This window comes from Festucalex cinctus, chromosome 11, assembly GCF_051991245.1.
Source record: "Festucalex cinctus isolate MCC-2025b chromosome 11, RoL_Fcin_1.0, whole genome shotgun sequence".
Lineage (NCBI taxonomy): Eukaryota > Metazoa > Chordata > Actinopteri > Syngnathiformes > Syngnathidae > Festucalex > Festucalex cinctus.
In genome coordinates this window covers 26,481,849-26,504,885 of record NC_135421.1, presented here as the reverse complement: position 1 = coordinate 26,504,885, position 23,037 = coordinate 26,481,849, and the positions used below count along the sequence as shown (strand labels likewise).

The window sequence follows — 23,037 nt, the reverse complement described above, 5'->3', positions numbered from 1 at the left end:
GCACCTGGGAGATCCTGGGACTTGTTAGATTTTAAAAACAAAGATGTCTATTGACTAAGATTTAAAAAAAATAAAAAATAAATCAAATATTTTACTAACCCTCAAAGTTGCTCAATAAGTATATACTTTAAAATAAAAAAAAAAGAACTGAAGTTTGTATTTTTTCCAAATTTTGATGCCAATATTTTCCCTTTTTAGTGAAAATTAATATCGGCTCCAAATATCGGTTATCGGCGTCATTGACTACTAATAATCGGCATCGGTATCAGCCCTGAAAAAAACATATCGGTCTATCTCTAACGTAACATGAAGTCAGGCCTCTCCTGTAAACAACCATACTTACAAGACAAAACTCATCCGCTTACAGACACACACAAGAACAATCTGAGCGTGCAGACAACAAGAGCCCCCCCCCCCCCTCCCCTCCTCCATCTGTCCATTCGCTAATGTGATTAGCCTCCAGCTAGGCTCCGCCGGAAATCTCCACTTAAATCTTTTAGATGCCGGCTGACCTTCGAGGGATCATCACTAAATCGGCCGGATCTTAAAAGTGCAAATTACGACCTTTCTCCTTCACCTTAGCAAGACAGGCTTACAAAGTTGGGGGGGGGGTGGGTGGCATGATGGATGAATGTTTTAAGCACGGCGCGGCCCCTCAATCGCTACCCCGTTCCGGTGGAGGTTTCCGGGGGGGAATGATGTGGGAATACTGTGTGCGTGCGAGTTTGGGAGCGGCGTCTCATGATGCTATTAAAAGTACATCTTCCTGGTCCCTGTGCTGCACTGGTGATTTTGCCATCAAAGAGGCTATTCATCATGTGCAACATGTGATGCTCGGAACAAACGCAGACTGTGCAATTGTGCAGCCAGGGGGCAAAAAAAAAAAAAAAAAAAAAAGAGCGGCCTTTATCGCTTTCATCTAAATTGATTTGAAATTTCATTTGCCGTGATTAAAGTGTGCTGATGATGAAGTTAAACGTCCACAGATTCATTCCAGCAATACTCCAAAAACACCACTAGCTGCCAGTATTGTCCTGTGCACATTTCTCTCTCAATTATGGGTGCGTCATTTATTTTTTTTAAAGGGTAGTAGCTATCCTGTGCAGTAATAAAGTTGAGCTTAAAATGAATCAACTCACTTTACATTATTTCCCGTGGGTCCAATTGTTTTGTTGTTTTTTTTGGGTTGGAACAACTTGAAAGTCAGCCAGCATCACGCAACGGCGCCGTGTCGACTTGTTGTCCTGAATCACAAAGTCCAAATTGTGCCCGCAGGGGTGATGCGCGTCAACTACGGGGACGTCTCCTCCCGCAAAGCCCTCCGCGGAGCCTTGAAGTGCAGACCCTTCTCCTGGTATCTGGAGAACATCTACCCGGATTCCCAGATCCCTCGAAGATATTACTCGCTTGGTGAAGTATGAGCTTTTTTTTTGTTTGTTTTTTTTTTGGTCCTCTGATCTCCCGCCATGCCGCCTCACTGTGCTCCGAATCACGTCTTTGCTTATTTTATTGCTTTGGGACAAACGGAATCTAAGGAGGGCTTAAAGAAACGAGATGATGCTCTGGTGCTTGGCTCGTATGATAAACAAACAGTGGGAAGTACAGTAGGTATTTTTGCTACAAGCACATTTGCACAGAGATGCTGCGCACGGTGAGTTGGTGATGTCATCCTTGGGCAACGATGCTGCATAGTTTTGTTGTATTGTTGAGATGAAGTGCATTTTATACACGATAGAGAGACATTCAATATTTGAGCTTTGTTGGAATAATGTATATAAAAAAAAAACAGGGGGCTGAGAAATTGACAGTTTGTACATAACAGCAAAGCATATAAACCACCTACAATCTCTAATAACAATATTGAGGCACTTACTTGCTAATGCAAGCACACGTTGATCGCTTCACAAGCAAATTAGATTCCCCCTCATCTGACAATTAGCATACATTTTAAACATAGAAGGCCAAAACATTCCTAATGAAAATTAAATCCCACTAATGAACTAGCCACTAGAGGGTGCTAGAACTGCACAAATGGAAATCAACCCGACTTTTTGAACAGATTTGTGCCTTTTAAATATTGTGAACATGACAACGACGATATTGTGGAAGTTTTAATATCATGATATCACGATATTGCCCTAACGATAACCAACCATCACGATACGATATTATCACGATATGAAGGTTACGATATGATAATCATCACGATATTGTGGGGGTGTTGGCGATATTTAAAAAAGATCATTTATTGTAAAAACAAGAGCTCATACAAAAAAAAAAAAAAAGCACAATATTGTGCTTTTGTGCATAACATCAACGGATATAAACCACCTACAATTTCTAATAACAATATTGAGGCACTTACTTGCTAATGCAAGCACACATTTATCACTTCACAAATGAGCAAATTAGGTTCCCCTTCATCTGACGATTAGCATAGATTTTACACATAGAAGGCCAAAACATCCCAAATGAAAATTCAATTGCACTAATAAAATAGCCACTAGAGGGTGCTAGAACTGCACAAATGGAAATCAAGCGGACATTTTATTTTATTTTTTTAACAGATTTGTTCCTTTTAAATATTGTGAACATGATGACGACGATATTGTGGAAGTTGTAATATCACAATATCACGATATTGCCCTTATCGTTACATCCCGAGTGCATGATATAATTAACTGTAAAACTAAGTCAGTGTCAGACATCAGCCTTAAATCCCCTAAGATTCTATACATTCTATCTGCACCGTGTCCTTGAAAATTCAATGCTACATTGACCGCTGTTCTCCAGAGGCAAAATGAACGTGATAATGTTGCCTAGCCAACCATAAGCTACATTGACACTGTTTTCCCGTCAGCCACAGCAGCCCGTCAAACAGTTGTGATGTTTGTCTGAGCGCAGATTCAACAATCATTTGTCAACGCTGTTTTTTGATGTGGTGACCAGATCAGGAATGTTGAGACCAACCAATGCGTCGACAACATGGGCCGAAAGGAGAACGAGAAAGTTGGCTTCTTCAACTGCCATGGCATGGGCGGCAACCAGGTGAGGAAAAACTATTCGAAAAATATTTGATAGCTTGCAGTTCTAGCATTTAACACGTTTTTAGTATGTGGGAGGAAGCCGTCATTCTCGGAGAAAAGCCACAAAAAGCACCACAAAAAAGGCCCTCGCTGAAATGTGATAAAAAGAGGCTCTTTGAGCAGTAAAAAAATTAAAAAGAAAAAGAAAAAGATTGAACGTGACAATTAGCGGTGTGCTCAAAAAATCGATACGGCAATATATCGTTGCGGGCCTCATTACAATACACGTATCGATACGCAGGCGTCAGAATCGATTGCTCGTTAACTTTAAATAGGCAGTTAACGTTTGCCTTTGCAGCTTGAATTGTACCTAAAAATATAAAAACCATCAGCGTCTTTGAAGTTAATTGCCTTCAATTAATGCAAAAAATAGCTCACCGGTGATTGGACACTGTCTTGCTAAGAAAAATGAAAGCAGAGGAAGAATATCAACATTTATTTACTTATAAACTTAACGTGGCACGTGTATCTTAATGTACCAGTTTTCCTATATTTTGTTTAAAAAAACAAATAGCATGTGTTACATGAAAAAAAAATGCTGTTTTTACTTCCCCAAATATTTCAAATAAGCACATTTTAGAGCTGAGCTGTAATTTTAATACTTTGATATTTTTACTCATATCGGCTCATGTCTATTAATAAATTTCACTGGTGTGTCTGTGAAAACTGCTCCTTGCTCTGCAGAACGTACATATTTCGACCAGGCATGCCGCTTGGTGGTAAACCAGAAGAGCTACTAAAAAAAACATTTTTGTCATCCAGCATAATAAACATATGCTTTAGGTATACATATGACTGTTATTATAAAATGCAAGTAAATGAATGGGAAATATCGGGATACGTATCACCTTGAAGATCAAGTATTGGGATACATATGTATCGCGATACATATCGTATCGTGACCCCTGTATCGCGATACGTATCGTATCGTGACCCCTGTATCGCGATACGTATCGTATGGTGACCCCTGTATCGCGATACGCATCGTATGGTGACCCCTGTATCGCGATACGCATCGTATGGTGACCCCTGTAGCGCGATACGTATCGTATGGTGACCCCTGTATCGCGATACGTATCGTATGGTGACCCCTGTATCGCGATACGTATCGTATCGAGAGGTTGGTGGCAATACCCAGCCCGAGTGACAATGCTGATGCTTGATCTCAGGTGTTCTCTTACACGGCGGACAAAGAAATTCGGACGGACGACCTGTGCTTGGACGTCTCGCGCCTCAACGGGCCCGTCGTCATGCTCAAGTGTCACCACATGAAGGGCAACCAAATGTTTCAGTATGACGCCGAGGTAAGAAAATTGGATGTTTGTCCTCTCTTATCTCGAAGTTCAACAAAATATGCTTTCCTGCGGGGTTTGGCCACCAGGTGGTGCTGAGTGTCAGGCTTTTTGTTTTGTTTTTTTAGCGCACATTTCACTGGAGCATCTGTTTTCTCCTATTGTGTTCTCTTCTTTCACCCAGTATGTTGGCAAATGGGAATATGATTTTGAGGTAAGCAGGAGGATCCATCGCTTGAATGACGTTTCCCCTTTCGCGCTAGTTTGTGAATTCTACATAGTGACATATTTGCCCTTTCAGACTGTGTGGAGTCTTTTGTGGTTATTAGATTTAGATCAGGGGTGTCCAAACTACGGCCCGGGGCATTTTTTTGTCTTGAAAATTTTACAGTAATTAAAAAACAAACAAACAAACAAACAAACAAAAAATACAAACACTAAGTTGACCAAATGTTTTTAAGTCTTAACTTTGATTTGGGTGAAACGCGAAGGACAAAATTTAGCAACTCTTCAACTGTTTGTGTCTCCTCCACCTTCTCCCGCTCTAAATCATATTGTAATCCATTTATTTGTTGTTCACTTGGAGACGGACGTGTGACCTCAGCAAAGATCATAAACAAGTACGCTCATCAAGGTCGATGCGTGTTTTGAATACAAAACAGACAAGATCAAACTAAGGTACAAAATTTACAATGTTATGAGAAAGCCCTGTAGAGGACGTGTAGAAAAAAAAGAAAAAAAAAAAGTGTTTTCCGACCTCCGTTGAGGCAAGGCATCCATTTTACATCAGAAGAGTCTCACAGCACACCACCAAAGGAAAACGTCGCAAAAAGTATGAATGCTGAAGTACTGATAATTTCCTTTCAATTTACTCACGTGTGGTCTGCACAATTGGTCTCCGGAATTCAAAATGAGCTCACAAGCATTACAGTAGATCAGCGCTGCAAAAACACGTCTGCTTAATATGAGATCAAATACACTTTTTTCTTAGTGTAAATTTAGTAGAAACAAGTGAAATTATCTGCCAGTGCAGTAAGATAATTTTACTTACTTAGATTTCTTGAAATAAGAAAAATGTGCAGCTCTATATTAATCTGAAAATGAGCTTAAAACACTTATTCTAAGCAACAAATCAAGGAAATTAAATCTTAATCTTTTTTGTGTTTTTTTTTAAAGCATAAATCACTACTGAAACAGAGTGTCAAGTGTCACTCTTTATTTGCACTTTAAGTTGACTGTCAAGCAAGGAGATTTACAAACTAAGTGAGAAATGAGACAAATAATCTTAAAACAAGATTAATAATCTTGGAAATTCTGCTCTTGCAGAATATAAGTATATCATTCTCAAAACAAGACAAAAGAAGACTATGACTTGATAAAAGCATTTAAGTCTAGGTTAGATATCTGATTTTTTTTTTTTTTTTTTTTTTTTTAGTGAACATAGACTCTTAGAGCATTTTAGCTTATTATGCGTGTAAATTAACTAATTTTAGGATTGACAAACTAAGTAAGAAATAAAAGACAAATATTCTTAAAACAAAAATCTAAGAAATTCTGCTCTTGTATAGTAAATAATTCTCATAACAAGATCAATAAGACTTTATGGTTTGATATAAGTGTCTACGTTAGCTTAATTTTGCAGTGAAGTATTGTCCCATCCCGAGTACTTGCACTGTGTGAAATTTGAGTGTTTAATTGAATACTTGCAGGAAGCCATGATTTGAATGGCAGCAGGTGTTATTGGACCATCTAACGGAAGACAATTTATATTGTTTTGCCCATCACGACATGTCACCGGCATAGATAGATGACACGGCACCCTGGTTGGGAATTAACTCATTCATTGCCCGCCCAGTTAAAAATTGATCTTTGACGTGAATAGTCGTCAATGGCACTGAATGTGTAGAAAATCTTGACTACATCTGACGACTTGGTAGCAATTAAAGTCATATCTCCATGAAACGTTTGCTCATCCCGCTCACAGGATCACCGGACTTTTCTCTCTCGAAATTCATTACTTGCTTTCACCTTGGGTTACAATTCAGTTGCTTAAGATTACTCGAAATTTATCAGTCACATATTGCCTATGGTAGCTGTAAAATCTACGAGGGAGCGGGAGGGAGTGATGCGACTCCCGCAAGAACTTTGATATTTTGCACACCACAGGAGCAGAGACACAAAGGTCCCTCAACAACTTTGATTGATCAGACCAGACATTGCGTCGAAGCGCTTTATCTTTGAAATGGCACAAGGAGGTATTAAATGTTCCTTGGAGTATTGAACAGAAGTTTGCTGACTATATTTAGAGGCACGATTCCTGAGAGAACGCTGATATTTGTTGCGCAATGGGGGAGGGCTTTCAATTTCCATAGGATGGACAAGAGAACTCTTATTTTGGAGAAGAAAGGCACAAAATGTTAACAGTCGTACGGATTTGACTACATTTCGTTGATGGGGGAAAATGAACAATTTTTTTTAATTCTATTTTTGTCACGGCGGGAGAATGTGTCTGAATGTTCTCCAGTCCTGTTCCCATGACTTCAACTTCATATTGCCGACTTTTGACAACACTAGTTGAGATCAACAGTGAACTTGATCGTGCCTTTTTTTTTTTTTTTTTCCAAGAGAAACACAATTGCACATAGTCTAAGAATTCTCAAAATGTTGTTAATCAATAATTGATTTTCTCAAGAAAAGGTTGATTTAAAACTGTTCTTTGGTTTGACTGTGGAGATGGAAGAATGTGGTCTTGTTTCGGCTTCCCTTAAACCAGTGCTTTTCAAATAGTGTGGCGGGGGCCCCCAGGGGCGCGCGGGGCTCCATTTTATTTTATTTTATTTTATTTATTTATTTATTTATTTATTTTTTATTTTATTTTTTACTGTCCTAGAATAAAGTGCAATTGCACCTCCACTACATTAGGGGGCAGTGGCACTCCCATTATGGCAGGGAGCATTCGCTCAGTGGTGTAAGGGTTTTGTTTGCACTGAGCATGCGCGCTTTGCACACAGCAAAAAAAATAAATACATAAATAAATAAACCAGCACAAATTATTTTATATATTTTTGTTTTTGCAGGTTAATTTTATTTTATTTTTTTAAATATTGTGCTCTGGAGTTAATGTCGGTGATCGGTTTCAATGCATTATTATTTATTGATTTTATGTAATTGTATTTTTCCGTATCATATGGTGTGACATGGTCAGTCAAAAAATGTTTATAGTTTCATTAAGGATTTAATTTTATTTTTGAATTTCAGATGCACTTTAAATCTTTTCTGTGACAGTTAATAAAGCTATTCTTTGTTGTAAGTTGGTCCATATTTTTTTTTCTTTTTTTAATTCTCTTATACGTTAATACGGGTACAGTATTTTGCAGAGGTGTGCTTATAACAATTTTATAGACAAATGATACTATTTATAGTTGCGGGGTGGGGGGGGGGATGTTTTCTTCTTATTGTGGGGGGGGGGGCATGACAGAAAATAGTTGAGAAGCACTGCCTTAAACCATGGAGTGAACTTGCCATGAGCCTATTGATAATTCTCGGCCAATCGGGCTCCCCTAAGAAAATTTAATCAATAGGATCACGCATCTGAAGAAAACCTTTGAAAACATTTGAGTTGCTTCAAGAAGGTTGGCTTTTGGATCCCCAGACATTGCGCTACTACTTTTATTTTTCCGAGTTTTAACAGACATTTCTGTGAATTCCAAGCAAAGTTTGCTGCTGTTGTGGGCGACGTATTTCTGTTTTTCTGGGGACTGCGAAAGTGGGTTGAATCGTATTCTTTCCACCGGAAAGGATAATGAGCAGCACCTTGATTGTGAGAATGGCCTGCAGCGTTCACCCGCCTGCTGTCACTCAACCACCAGCATGACCTTCCAAATCTGGAATATGATGACGGTTCCGCGCTCCCATCTGAATATGATGGGAGGCTAAGTGCTGTTAATGTCATCTAAATGGGTCCAGGCTCCAGCAGATCTGCTTTCAGCCGTGTCCAAGACCCAAAAGCATTTGAGCTCTTGGTAATTGACAAACTTGGAGCGCATGCGTGTCTGGGAGGGGGCGGGGGGGGACATTCGCAAAGACTTTGAGGTGACCCATTTGTAAGTGTAGTCTGAGCCAGACGGACGCCTGTGAATCAAATAGATAGCATCATCGCTAGTATGAGTCAAGCCTCTATCAAAAGAAGCCTTTTATTCATGGTCAAAATGAATTATTTTATTGAAAACAAGTTCAACTTCAAGTTCAACAAGTTCAAAGTCCAACTTACCTCACGCTCGACAGAAAGACAACAAAATGGTGGCATGAGGCCGGTGCCTTCATCTCTTAAATCTGACGTTTTCAGTCATTTTGGATTCCTGTGTAGATGAGAACACAGGAAATAGACAAACGCTTGGTCTTTTGTAAGCTGTGGCACCCACAATTAAAGTACGACAGTACCACAACAAACCATGTATTGCTACTTACTACTAGCGATGTCACGATAAGGGCAATATCGTGATATCGTGATATTAAAACTGCCACAATATCGTCATATGTTCACAATATTTAAAACGAACACATCGGTTCAGAAAGCCAGGTTGATTTCCATTTGTGCAGTTATAGCACCCTCTAGTGACTAGTTTATTAGTGCAATTGAATTTTCATTAGGGATGTTTTGGCCTTCTATGTTTAAAATCTATGCTAATTGTCAGATGAAGGGGAACCTAATTTGCTTGTGAAGCGATCAATGTGTGCTTACATTAGTAAATAAGTGCCTCAATATTGTTATTAGAGATTGTAGGTGGTTTATATGCATTGCTGTTATGCACAAAAGCACAATATTGTACTTTTTTTTTTAAAAAGTATGAGCTCTCTTTTTGTTACAATGTTGTGATCTTTTTTAAATATCGGCAACAATATCGTGATAATATCGTATCGTGATGTTTGGATATCGTTACATCCCTACTTACTACTGAATCAAAGCATTTAAATCAATATCAATTTGAATCGGATTGCAACCTCAACAATCAAAATGGAAATTTAATTGTATGGTGAGGTTCTCAATAGGGATGCAACGATATCCAAACATCACGATACGATATTATCACGATATGAAGCTCACGATACGATAATTATTACGATATTGCTGAGTTGGGCGAAATTTTAAAAAGGTAGCAATATTGTAAAAAAAATGAGCTCATACTAAGAAAAACATGCTGACAATTAGCATCGATTTTAAACATAGAAGGCCAAAACATCCCTAATGAAAATTAAATTGCACTAATAAACTAGCCACTAGAGGGTGCTAGAACCGCACACATGGAAATCAACCTGACTTTTTTAAAAGATGTGTTCCTTTTAAATATTGTGAACATGACGACGACGATATTGTGGCACTTTTAATATCACGATATTGCCCTTATTGTTATATCCCTAGAGTTGATGACCCAGACTGCCTAAATGCCACGAAACTGCTTTGTGACCCGCCGCCGCCCCCCTTTCTTCTTCCTGTAACATCAAGCATGCAAAAAAAATTAAAAGTAAATCAGAAATCAAATAATTTCCCTCAAGCTGCTGCTATATCGGAAGGTCTGTGATTTCCAAAGCTTATTTACAGCAAGCTTATGTCCAACAGTTCAGTGCATACAATCATTTCCAAATAGCATTTCAATGACACGCCAATCCTTCCATGCAATTAACCCCCCGTAGGGTATATAGCTTTGCATAAATAACACATATTATAACTTCCAATGGCGGTGACATTGGTGTTCTTTGACGAGAAAGCTGTTAAAAACACTAAAAAATACATTGAAATTTGTGGTCCCATTAGTGAGAATCTCATGTTCATTTGCATGTTTTTCCATAGAAAAAGAGACTTTTTATGTTGTCATCAAAACTGCCACTAAAATCTTGTTACCAATTGTAACTTGTTTTGTAGTTTAAATTGATGGGGTAATTATATTGATTTTATTTTGGACAATCTCATGATTTAGTCCTGACAATAACGCCAACTTCCCTCCCCCCTTTTTGCTGGCCGCAGAAGCGCACCTTTCTCCACGTTATCACCCAGTCGTGTCTGACCATCAGCCGCCTCGAGGACGGCACCTACGGCCCCACCGTGGAGTACTGTAACAACAGTCCCCTTCAGGCCTGGATCCTGTACAACTTCACGCGGGCGGAGGTCGCCAGGCGCCTCTACTACAGCCCCACTGATTATTTTCTTTAGGCTTGAGCCGTGTCTGGAAGGCTCCTGAGGTGAGCGGGATTGTAGAGACAAGATAGGTAGAGTGGTAGAGTAGAAGCAGTCGTCGTTTGTCTTAGTAGTTCTAGTACAGGGGTCGGCAACCTTTATTCTCAAGAGAGCCCATTTATAGGCCAAATAAATAACCAGAAAATTTGTCTGGAGCCACAAAACATTTGGACATTGTGATGAACAAAACAGTGTGCTAATGTTAGTGAATGTACTGGAGGGGCCAAGAGCTCATTAGAGCTGCACGATAACAGAAAAAATATGCAGCATCCAATTAATTTTCTGCTACCTTTTTCGTTTTCCGATTATGGATTTAGTTTTTATTTTTCATACATTTTTCTGCCTTTCTCGTAAAATTTGGGCTTTTTTTTTTTTTTTTGAAGCAATTTTTGGCTTCCCTTCTTGCCTTTTTTGCTATGAATTTTCTGCCACTGGCAATGTTGTGGGCATTTTATGATAAATTTCAGGATTTCTTTTTTTTTTCTTTTTTGGATTTTTGGTCATTTTATAGCTATTTCTTAAACATTTTGGGACATGATTTTTAGGAAATTTTAAAACCATTTTCTTCTACCATAATTCATTGAATGTATCCCAAAATAAAAATAAATAAGTAAAAAATGATAGACATTTATACTTTTTTTTTTTTAAGCAATTTTTGGCGATATGGTAGTTTTATGCTTCCCTTCTTGCCTTTTTTGCTATGAATTTTCTGCCACTGGCAATGTTGTGGGCATTTTATGATAAATTTCAGGATTTCTTTTTTTTTTCTTTTTTGGATTTTTGGTCATTTTATAGCTATTTCTTAAACATTTTGGGACATGATTTTTAGGAAATTTTAAAACCTTTTTCTTCTACCATAATTCATTGAATGTATCCCAAAATAAAAATAAATAAGTAAAAAATGATAGACATTTAAACTTTTTTTTTTTTTAAGCAATTTTTGGCGATATGGTAGTTTTATGCTTCCCTTCTTGCCTTTTTTGCTATGAATTTTCTGCCACTGGCAATGTTGTGGGCATTTTATGATAAATTTCAGGATTTCTTTTTTTTTTTTTTTTTTTTTGGGGATTTTTGGTCATTTTATAGCTATTTCTTAAACATTTTGGGACATGATTTTTAGGAAATTTTAAAACCTTTTTCTTCTACCATAATTCATTGAATGTATCCCAAAATAAAAATAAATAAGTAAAAAATGATAGACATTTATACTTTTTTTTTTTTTAAAGCAATTTTTGGCGATATGGTAGTTTTATGCTTCCCTTCTTGCCTTTTTTGCTATGAATTTTCTGCCACTGGCAATGTTGTGGGCATTTTATGATAAATTTCAGGATTTCTTTTTTTTTTTTTTTTTTTTTTTTTTTTTTTGGTCATTTTAGAGCTATTTATTAAACATTTTGGGACATGATTTTTAGGAAATTTTAAAACCTTTTTCTTCTACCTTTCATCATTTTTTTGAATATTTAATTATTCATTTTTAAATTTAATCATTAATTCATTTAAAGAATTTATCCAAAAATAAAAATAAGTAAGTAAAAAAATTATATACATTTATACTTTTTTTTGTTTTTGTTTTTAAATCTACAAGGGGCCACAGTAGCGGGACTAAAGAGCCACAGGTTGCAGACCCCTGTTCTAGTAGAATACTAGTTTGTGTTACCAACATACAATGGACAATTGAAACTCCAACACAATTGAGGTTTGGTGTCTTGTGAATGGCACCTCGAGAGTGCAGATTGGTTACAATTGTCCTTGCAAAAAGCAGTATCGAAGGGGATTGACATTCAATAATCTTCAGCAAAAACTAGGGTGAGCTGAAATACTTTGTTTTCATTCTTTAGTCAAATTTACAATGTCAAACAAAATAGTGTGCATTTAGTGATTAGAAGTGGAATTATATCCAAAATAAACAGGAGTCAGATCAAAATCGGGAGGGGAGGATTGTACTGTGCCCTCCTGACTACCAGCAATTCAAATTTGTCCTCTGTAGTGGACGTTTTCAAACCTGAATATCTCCCACCCAGTGCATACGATTGAATTAACTCCTTTTGTGCCCTATAGAGGACATTGAGAGCTTTCCAATGATACCAAATGTGTATGGGTGGGGCTGTGCTACCTTTGATTGCATCATAAAAGAAAATGGCTTCCCTCCGTACAAGCACTTTTTAGGGAAGAGGAAAAGTACGTGTATAACACTTTTTATTGAATAAATTTAGGCTTTAAATGTTGTTAGCATCTGTTCTATAAGACTCTTAAGAACACATTAAAGTATTGTTTGAATTATTTTAACTGTATTTGAGCCTAGCATTTAAGTTTTAAAAAATGTCCTCTGTAGTGGACACATCATAGCTTAAAAATAAAAACTTTTTTTTTTTTTTCTTCAAAAATTTATTTGGCAATATTCCAGTTACTTCACAAAGATTGGGGAATATCAAAATAAACTTTTTTTTTTTCCTGGTAGTCTTTCAAAATATGTCTGAGGTTGGCATCTGCTGTACTGTGCTGAAAAACCTCAATGATGTCATCGATTAATCACACCTAGTAGCAAAACATATTTGAAGAGTACCTCGTTAATTTCACCTGTTTCTTATTGGTTTACCATCGCTGATAGGTTTGTGAAAAGGTAAAGGTCTGACCCCGTTTTGTTCGGGTTCTGGATTTGATTTTTGGATGGTTCTCGGAAGCATTAAGGAGCCTTTACTGACGACCTTTGATGGAGAAGGCACGTAAACAGGTCCAGGAGCACATCAAGCGATGACAGATGTCCCATTGAGATGGTTCAGCATGTACGACGCCATCCACGAGACCTTTTTGTTGGTCTTCACGCTAAATTAGATCTCATGTGACAATTGTTTTCCTATCATAAATATTTCATGTTGAAAAACCGCGAGTGGGCGGCGACGCCAGCGACGGTTGGAGGGTGTGTTTATTTTTAGCTCATTATTGTTTGTGTGCGAGGTTGATTGAAAAAAAGGGGGGCTGACCATTGTTTACAAGTTCTTTTGAAGTGATCCTTCATTTTGAACCGTGCCTTTTGTGGACCGGGGCCCTTCAGGGCCCTCTCGACTATTGGCAGCTGTGCACACTGTACGCCGCGCGCTTGTTATGAAACCAACCGATCCCGATTATCAGCAGCATCCTGCCTGCTCATTTACATGCAGCATTTGCCTGTTTTTGTCTTTTCCAGCCAGGTGTCTATCCAGCGTCTGTTTACCCCCCTACTGCGTTACTGGGAGTGAGTGGTGTTTTGTTGTGCCGTAAAAAAGGGAACGAAAAAAAAAGAAAAAAAGATGGAAAGAGCAATTTCACTGGCTGCGTTTTTGTGTTCCAGGCTGGCTAAATGGGGTAAAGGATCTCCTACGGCTGCGAGTGTGTTGTCGAGTTGCAGTCGTGAAGTGACCCGCTGTTTGATGGCCTGAATTGCTTTTCACTCTTAGTTCCTCGTAGCATAGCCGGCACAACAAGAGGGAGCGCTCGGAACGCTGCGCCATTAACTCATTCACTCCCAACCATTTTCACTTTCTGGATTTTGACTGATTTTTCAAGGCCCGCGAAATATTATGTTCTATTGCTATGAAAATATGGAACATACCAAAAGAGAGATTAGAGTCTCTTCTTTTATCAGGAAAAAAAAAAAAAAAAGTATATTCCTTTCTGTTTCCGCTGTGCAACAATTAGCAATAGAACATAGCTAAGTTTCATCGTTTTTCACAATTCTGCTTGGAACTGTGGGGAAATCAGCTTGTTTTAACATGGCGTGGTTGATCTCTTATACTCTGCTGCCACTCAACCATTTTCTGCAGTAGAGAGACTGCATCAAAGCCTTCTCTATGCTCTGGCATATAAAAAAAAACGTATAAGTACGTCTTTGGGACACTTAAAACATTTCCTTCCTCTCTTTAGTTTTTCCTCTGGTCTCTTGAGATTTCGTTAATTTGTTGGAATTTAGAAGCTTCTGGGGTTGGCGTAAGACTTTGATTTTGTAACCATGGGGAAGGCAGGAAGTGTTTGGTCGTTGCTGGATTTGACTTTGATTTATCTTTCTTTTCTTTTTATCTTTTCTGACCTTTTCTCTGGTCTCCTGACCATTTGAACCCCCACGACTCTGGCGACACTCTGAAGTACGTGGTTAAGGTGAAGGGTAATGGGATTTTTATAAGGTTTTATGTGAATGAATGAGTATAAATTTATACATATTTGCACGCACACGCACGCGCACAAACGCACGCAAACGCACGCACACATACACAAAAATAAATAAATAAATAAATAAATAAATAAGTAAATAAAAGAGATGATAAGACGTTGAACCGATAAGACTACCGAATGAACAATTCTGAGCTCTTAAAAAAAAAAAAAAAAAAAAAAAAGGACACTTAAAACATTTAAAATATGACGTATTTATACGTTTTTGGGAGCTAATGAGTTAAGAACGAACGGGTGAGGTCGTTGGTCGTCACTGCGTAGAGACAAAAAGGAAGCGGTCGTTTCCGCCGAGCAGCTCTTCCCCCGAAAGTCGACACGAGCGTACGTTGCACGAGGAAGCCTTTTCGGTGAGCTGCCGGGCGACGGAGGATAATGTTCCGCAGCTGGGGCTTATGGTCAGAACCTGTCCTCATTTAATTAGCCAGTCTCAGCTGCGAAGACATTCAGCCGCTCGCTCCGAAGACACTGCTTGGTTCGCCGGGAGGCTGAGATGAGTTTTCTCTTCCCCAAGAGGGGGACATGAAATAATTATGAGCAAAAGGACAGGACCTCCATATATATTTTTTTTAAAACCTGGAAAGATTTTTTTTCTCCCTCTGCTGCAAGATTCCTCTGCCATTTCCATCTCTCGGATACTGCTCTCATTATTGTAGAAAAGCCTCCATAAAAGGCCTGTAAAAATTACATTCTGGAGGCAGTGTCACCATCATAGCGCTCACAGACTTTTTGTGCCAAAGAGTAGCTACTATTAAAAAACTTTTTTGAAACATAGTGGAACCTCGGGCTGCAAATTTCAATAATTCTTAAACCGAGGTAATGTCTCCCATTGAAACAAATAGAAGTGCAACTAATCTGTTCCGCTATTGATCATTTGCAAGCATTCCACAATACAAACGGTGAGACAAACTGTCACACTTTCTTTATTTTGTTTAATCAGCATGCATTACCATGACGGGAGGATCCAAATATCTACGTTCCGACAAATTCATACCTTAAATTGAATATATTGTCTATAACTCGTACCCCAACATGTGACGCAAAAGTAACACCTAACACCCAGTGATTGTTTCTCCAATCATCTTTTCCCATTAACTCATTTGCTCCCAATAACGTATGAATATGTTTTTTTATGTTTTAAGTGTCCCAAAGACGTATTTATATGTTTTTTTGTGGTTTTTTTAATGCTAGAGCATGCAGAAGGGAGTGAATGAGTTAATATGAATGAAAAGACCATTAATCCGTTCCAGCCTCCTAAAAGACCAAACCAAACATTTTCCAACGTAATTTTTCATAATAAATAAATCATTGGCATCGCTGCCTTGTTTCTCTCACTGATTTCAGAAACTTCCGCTTGTCACAATATGGTTATACAAACACAAATACCGCACCCACATGTATTTTTTTTTTTTAAACTTAGCAGAGATCTGTGTTCTACTGAGTGCTTTTTGTTTTTCCTTTTTAGTTTTTGAGTGGGGGGAGGGCGTTATTCGTAAGGTCTGTGATGTTGTACAACACCTGCTCCCTTTGTTCTTCTGTTTGAACAAACTTCTTTGTAGCCCGGCAGAGGTTATAGGCTCTTGTGTTTTATGACCCAAGTGCAAACATAGCTCAAGTGTCTCTGTGTGCACATCGAATTGAGTCATCTCCCACCAGTCCAGGCACAATCTCGCTTTAATGAAGAAGTCAAAACACAATCACGCATTAATGAAGAACCTAAATGGCAGTTTGGTCATGTTGGTGCAACATCTTCACATCTGCGGGAAGAATAATAATCAACAACTTTATATTGGCCAATTATGTTAAACATTCGGAGGTGTCTCGTGTTGTTAACTCTTTGACTGCCAAAAACGTTTATTGACGTATTCTAAACTCCTAACGAATTCCGCCCAAAACGTTAATTTACGTTTGTATTACGTTTTGGTTTTTTTTTTCTCTCAATGGGCAGCGCAACGTCTTGTACAGCGATGCCTTGTCACTAAACAAAAAATATTAGTGTCAAAGTCACTGTTGTGCAAAAAAAATTTTCTTTTCACAAAAAAGCTTGTTTTTCTCTTAATATTTTTGTATTTTCGCTTATGTCACTCCAATGACCTAATTTCAAATGGTGATTACTAAAGAACGGAATAAGGTAGAAACATACTTTTTTTTTCTCATGAAAGAATGGAATCCAATCTTTCATATGGTATCCACCATATTTATGTCGTCATACTGCACAATATTCTGTTTGCTTTGAAAGATGAGTGAAAATGCTCCAAATCGGCTGCCACCGTTGGTTTTTTTTTTTGGATAACGTTTGGCAGTCAAAGAGTTAAAGTATACAGTGTGAATGATATTTACTAGGGATGGGCGAGTACCGATGCCAGGTATCGGTATCGGGCCGATACCAGCCTTTTTTTTTTTCAAGTACTCGAGTACTGGTGACGCAGACGAGTACAAGCGAGCGATGGCAGTTAAGTGAGTCCTCCTTGCCTGTAAGTGGCGCTAGCTTGCAGCAGTTTTTCACCAAAACTTCACCGGTTTGGAAATACTTCAAAATTGTGAATCTTCAACTAAAAGAGCATTTTTGTGTTTTATTTTGAGCGTTGAAACTATTGAAGAGTGACTGTGCAGTTTTTTTTTTTTTTTTTTTTCAAAATTAAAGGAAATATATTTGTTTAAAAATATCTTTTAGTAAATTTTTTTATTTGTCAAAATGTACTACTGGTATCGGCAGATGGTATCGGTATCGGTGAGTACTTAGGGTCTGAGTATCGGTATCGGTCTGAAAAAAAAGTGGTATCGAACATCCCTAATATTTACACCAGTGTACAATTGTAAAAAGTCAGACCAACTCGGGAAGAAATTAAACAAAAAGTGTATTATTGCAAAAAAAAATAAAAAAAAATGCCCAAACAGTAATGTGCAAATAGTATGTGGTCTTCCATATTGAGTTTTTTGTTTTTGTTTTTTCCTGTCAAAAATTGTTTCCCTGAGTTGAGCCACCGCTTGTGATTCTGTCAAGTGAAGCTACTCCAGTGGGGACTAAAAATGGTGAATTACTTCTGAGAGAATTCACTTAAATGCTCCGCTCAGCTTGTTCGCGGGGCCCCTGAGCTCAAGACGACGTGAGGAACATTCTCATGCTGTGCTTAAAGCTTAACTCATCACATCAGCTCTGTTTGTTTTTTTTTCTCGTCTGGACATTTTTTAAGCACTTATTCCCTCCTCTGGCGCATGTGAGAGAAATTACAGCGGAAGAGAGATGCTGGGTAAGGACAATATGGAGAGGAGGAGCGGGTCCATTTGTAAGCATGATCGATCTTGTGAAGATGTGACGTTTGACGTCGAAAGAGTTTGAGTAGAAATTAACTTACTACCTAACTTTGATGAGAAAACTCATACAAAAGTGATTTCATGTTTTTTTTTTTTCCTTTAAGTCCCTGTGAAGTGGCTGTGACGATGTATTTTCTTCCCCCTTCGCTCTTCCAAATTCTTTCCTTGGCATGCGCACACTCATGGATAACAACAAGGCACTCTAACGTGGACACGCCAGCAGACTATCCGAAGTGAAGATGCACACAATGGCACTCAAAGTTCTTATGCATCATTTTAGCCGTGCCTTCGCCATGACATCACCATTATATCCCCCATAGAGAGGTGTTTTATATATATGGCGGACGGCATAAATTTGGCCTACGCTGTAGATGTGCACGGTGATAATGCTCGTTGACGAAACCATCTCATCCGCCTCAGTGTGGAAATGGCTTCAAGCACGTCAAACTAGAGCTGGCAAGAGCAGCCAGGTTTACGGGCGTCTATGTCAAAAGTGTCACCCGTCCTCGCTGCTTTTCAGGAACTAATGGGGGAAATGCGTTTTTCTATACAGTTACCGTGAAGAGATTCGATTTATACCATGATATGAATCATCATCATCATCATCTGTTGTTGGCTGAGAAAATCACCTGTTTCAGTTTTTTGTGCTCAGGCTAAAGTTCAGATATTGTTTCTGCGGAATCTTGTTGCCAAGGAACTATATTTACAAATACACAAATTAGCGGATTGTAGCGTGGAAAAAAATTAATCTAAAATATATATATATTTTTTTTTCATGGTACTGTCTATCATAATACATCTGTTAAAAAAAAAAAAGTCAGATTGATTTCCATATGTGTAGTTATAGCGCCCTCTGGTGGCTAGTTTTTTTAGTGCAGTTTAATTTTCATACGGGATGTTTTGGCCCTCCGATGTTTAATTATTATTTTTTTCTTTCCCTCCTATGTTTAATATTTACGCTAATCGTCAGATGAAGGGGAACGTAATCTGCTTGTGAACTGAGTCTGGTTACATGCATTGCTGTTATTTTTATTTATTTTTATTTTTTTAGTATGAGCTCATTTTTCATAATATTGTGACTTTTTTTTAATTATTATTATTTTTTTTATATAATTGCCAACCACCCACAATATTGTGATCTCGTATTGTGATGTTTGAATATCGTTCCATCCCTATTGTCTAGATGCAAGTTTTTGTTCGATTTGTGAGTGACGTAACAAAAAGCAAAATACTGTCTATAGTGTGTATGATATTATTGTAATGTATTGTCTGTTTATTTAAAATAAGGAATGTTAAAAAAATCTGCGTAAAACCACAGCAAAATAGTTTAGGCGAATGTTCATCAAAACATACTCACACAAAGAATCACTTAAAAAAAAAAAAAAAAAAAAAATTAAAAAAAATTAAAAAAAAAAGAAAAAAAGAATCACTTTTTTTTTTTTTTCCAACAGCCATGTTAGATGTGTAATTGACAGTCAGCAGCGGGAAGAAGCGTGGACAGATACAGTTAGCCGGCAGCACCCATGTCTGCGTTGGCTCACCGTAGTAAATATGGCCGCCACATACATCAATGACCGGGCTATTTCCTTCTTTTTCCAGAGACTCACCTTGCTGCACGTGAACAGCAACCAGTGTTTGGACATGCCCTTGGAGGAGGACAAGATGGTCCCCACCCTGAGGGACTGCAACGGGAGCCGCTCCCAGCAGTGGCTGCTCCGCAACATGACCCTGAGTCTCTGATTCCGCCGCCGCCGCCGTCCTAGCAGCACGTCCGGGTTCTTCGTGAGGTGGCTTCAGCCTCACCACGCCACTTGCTAATTGCCTCCATACAGAGAAGCCTGTAGCATGGGGTCATCTTGCAATATGGAGGATTTTCCTTTTGCAGCTCACTTCGGGTTCAAGAGATGTTGCCCCTTTCCGGTGCCACATAACAAGCTGCAGAACTGGTAATTGAATCTGCTGCTACAAACTCTGCTAGTAAAACCACTGCTTAGCTGCTGGATTCGCAATAGCATCAAGGAGCGTCTGTATTTAAATGTACAAGACTGTAATTCCACTGATGTCCTGGTACAATCCTTTAAACGACACAATCCTTGTTGATGTAAAAAGTAAATCGTCCCCATTTCATATCAGTGATTTGCAGTAAAGTGAAACTGTTAACTGTCCAGGGAAAATGTTGAAGGCAGATATCAACGTCAATATTTGACAAATTTAAAAAAAATCATGATGAATCTGTGTCAGCTATATTTTATATCAGGGGTGTCCAAACTTTTTCATTTGAGGGCCACATACAGAAAATCCGAAGGACGCAGGGGCCACATAATGTTATGAAGAGAAATTGTGTTTAGTCCTGAAAATTGTACAAAAAAATTTGTTTGTGCTTTTGCATATTTAGAAAAATGCTACAATATATAAACCAATTTATTTGTAATATGGCAGTAGGGTTATTATAGTTTTGGATTTTTTCATTTTAGTTTTTATTTTGTTTTGAGTTCTATTTTTTTTTAAATTTAGTTAGTTTTAATTAGGGTGGTTATTTATTTTTACTTGGTTTTAGTTCTTTAATAAATGCTTAGTTTTACTTTAGTTAGTTTCAGTATTAGTTTTAGTTTTTTTTAAAGTTTTTTTTTAATGTGTATTACTTGTGCACAACGTTTAAAAAACACCATGGACTCAACGTCATTATTTCGGTTTATTTCAAAATAAATGCACTAAAAATCACATTTAAAATAATCCCCAAAGGCTCACATATTAAATTAATTACCAAAGACTAAAACGAAGGACATTTTTCCTATAATTATAGTTAGTTTTATTTTATTTAGTTTTGTAAACGTAAAATGTAGTTTCAGTTAGTTTTCTTTTTTAAAAAAAAGCATTTTGTTTTTATTTTATTTTGTTAACAAAATTGTTGTTTTGAATGTTAGTTTTTTCATTAGTTTTAGTTAACTAAAATAAACTTTTAATGGCACCTGTTTTTCGATTTGACCATCTCCAAACATTTTTATTTTTATTTTATTTGAACTGAGTCAAATGCCAATTTTTAGCATATGTCGCGGGCCACTAAAAAAATGGATGGCGGGCCGCAAATGGCCCCCGGGGCCGTAGTTTGGACACCTGTTTAATATCATTGTTGGTGTGAGAATATGCACATATTTGATTACAACAGTTTGAATGTTAATGTTTGACAGGTTGGAACCAAAAGCAGCAGCAGACTGTTGTTAAAAAATAAAACAGTTTAAAACAAAAGCGAAATCACTCGGACATGAAAAATGCAAGTGTGGTGGGGGGAGATGAAAATTTTGGTGCAAGGAAGCCAGAAGAAAGAAAACAAGGAAAATATTCGCCTTACTATGACAAGGAAGATGCTCAAAATGTTCAGAATGACAAAACATCCTGTTGGCTCACACAAAACAACAAAAGAAACAATCTGATATCTTCCTGATGTGCACGCCGAGCACACCAGGAAGTGATTGGGAGCTGATTACCAAGAGCTCCCAGGTGCTCGCCACCTTGCTAACTCCGCCCAGGTAACCGTGCCCCCCTTGGGTAAAAGCCAACTGACAGAAAATAAACAAAACAAAACTCAGACAGGACTTTGGGCAAAAAAGAAAAAAGTCTCTGGGTAAGTATTTCTCCGTGGCAACGGTTGAGTGACGTTTAAGGATATTTGTTGCTAGGAGATGCACTGTGAAGCTTTTTGGAACATATCGCGGAGAAGTGTCTTCCCAGCTCCCCGAAGCACAACTGTAATTAAAAAGTCAGCAGTCGATCAGTCGTCCTTATGGCGACTTTGAACATTTTTCAGCAGCCGTGTTGCTGCCTGCCACTCAACAACTACACGTCTGCTTTTAATTACTTTGAGGGTCAGCCCACATAGATTTGATTATTACATCAACAACTTCAGGAATGTATGCGCCCTGCAGGCACGGACATCTTTCCATGCAGATATGAATGAATGAAAAACCTTATTATTGACATTGCACTTTGTTACAGAGTGGCTGGTATTTACTTTTGCAAAAAAAAAAAATTGAAAAGCATGCATAAAAGATTTAAATGTCTTCAAAGAGCTCATGTCTTTGGTAATATATACTCCAGGGTGATTACATTTAACTCATTCACTGCCAATCCAATTCAAAAAGAATCTTTGACGTCTATTGTCGTCAATGGCAGTGAATGGGTTAAGGGAAAAGCAACATTAGTAGTTTTGGTTTGAAATGTAAATCTTCGGGGAAGCCAGTCCTGGAACTTTTCTGACACCCCTCGTTTAACTCTTTTTACTGCCACAGGTTAAAAAAAACTTTAATATGACAAATGCTTTGATCATTCACGTCAACCTTGAAAACGTTCTATTTCATCAGATTTCGTCATGTTTCATTGTAATTTCGTACACCAGCAGCCAATTGAAAAGAGACACAATGCTGCCATCTGCTGGCCAAAGTTAGTGAGCGTTTTTGATTCCACAACCCATTGACCAGGCAGCGCTCACTGCCCATTGATTTAAAAAAAAATCAAATAAAAAATACAGTTGACGTCATTTAACGTTTATGGCGGCATACATCATGATTTTACTAATCGTTATTAAACGTTTTTGGCGGTCAAAGAGTTAAATTACTTGTCAGTTCAGCGACATTATTTTCAACAGAACAGTGGCGGTCGGAGTGAGAAGTGAAACAATTTTCCTGGTTTTCACAGGCGTCACCCTTGCTGTCGCCCCGTCACAACTCTTACACTGGCAGAATATTGGAAGAATGCCAAAATAAAAACTGACGGCATATGAGTAGCCATCATTAAAAGTCTGTGTTGTTTATATGAAACATTCGGCAGGGGGAAATGTGAATGTGAGGGGGGGGAAAAAAAAAAAGACTCGTCAGCAGACTGAATCGTCTTTTTAAATCGTACTATTCTCACTTTT

General features: G+C 38.0%; 1 protein-coding gene across 4 annotated transcripts in view; it reads left to right on the top strand.

Annotated features, from left to right (window-relative positions):
* galnt13 (polypeptide N-acetylgalactosaminyltransferase 13) overlaps positions 1–21,365 on the top strand; it is a 33,258-nt gene extending 11,893 nt beyond the window's left edge. Inside the window, exons 8-13 of one of the 4 annotated variants that reach the window (XM_077537270.1) lie at positions 1,276–1,415; positions 2,950–3,048; positions 4,256–4,390; positions 4,563–4,592; positions 10,401–10,615; positions 19,725–19,868. In XM_077537270.1, coding sequence (XP_077393396.1) covers positions 1,276–1,415; positions 2,950–3,048; positions 4,256–4,390; positions 4,563–4,592; positions 10,401–10,586 — 590 coding nt within the window. In that variant the 3' untranslated portion in view covers positions 10,587–10,615; positions 19,725–19,868. Of the gene's footprint in view, positions 1–1,275; positions 1,416–2,949; positions 3,049–4,255; positions 4,391–4,562; positions 4,593–10,400; positions 10,984–19,724 lie in introns of those variants that run through there. The other 3 variants (XM_077537269.1, XM_077537272.1, XM_077537271.1) reach the window with 3 other exon arrangements.
* The last annotated feature ends 1,672 nt before the right edge of the window (positions 21,366–23,037 follow it).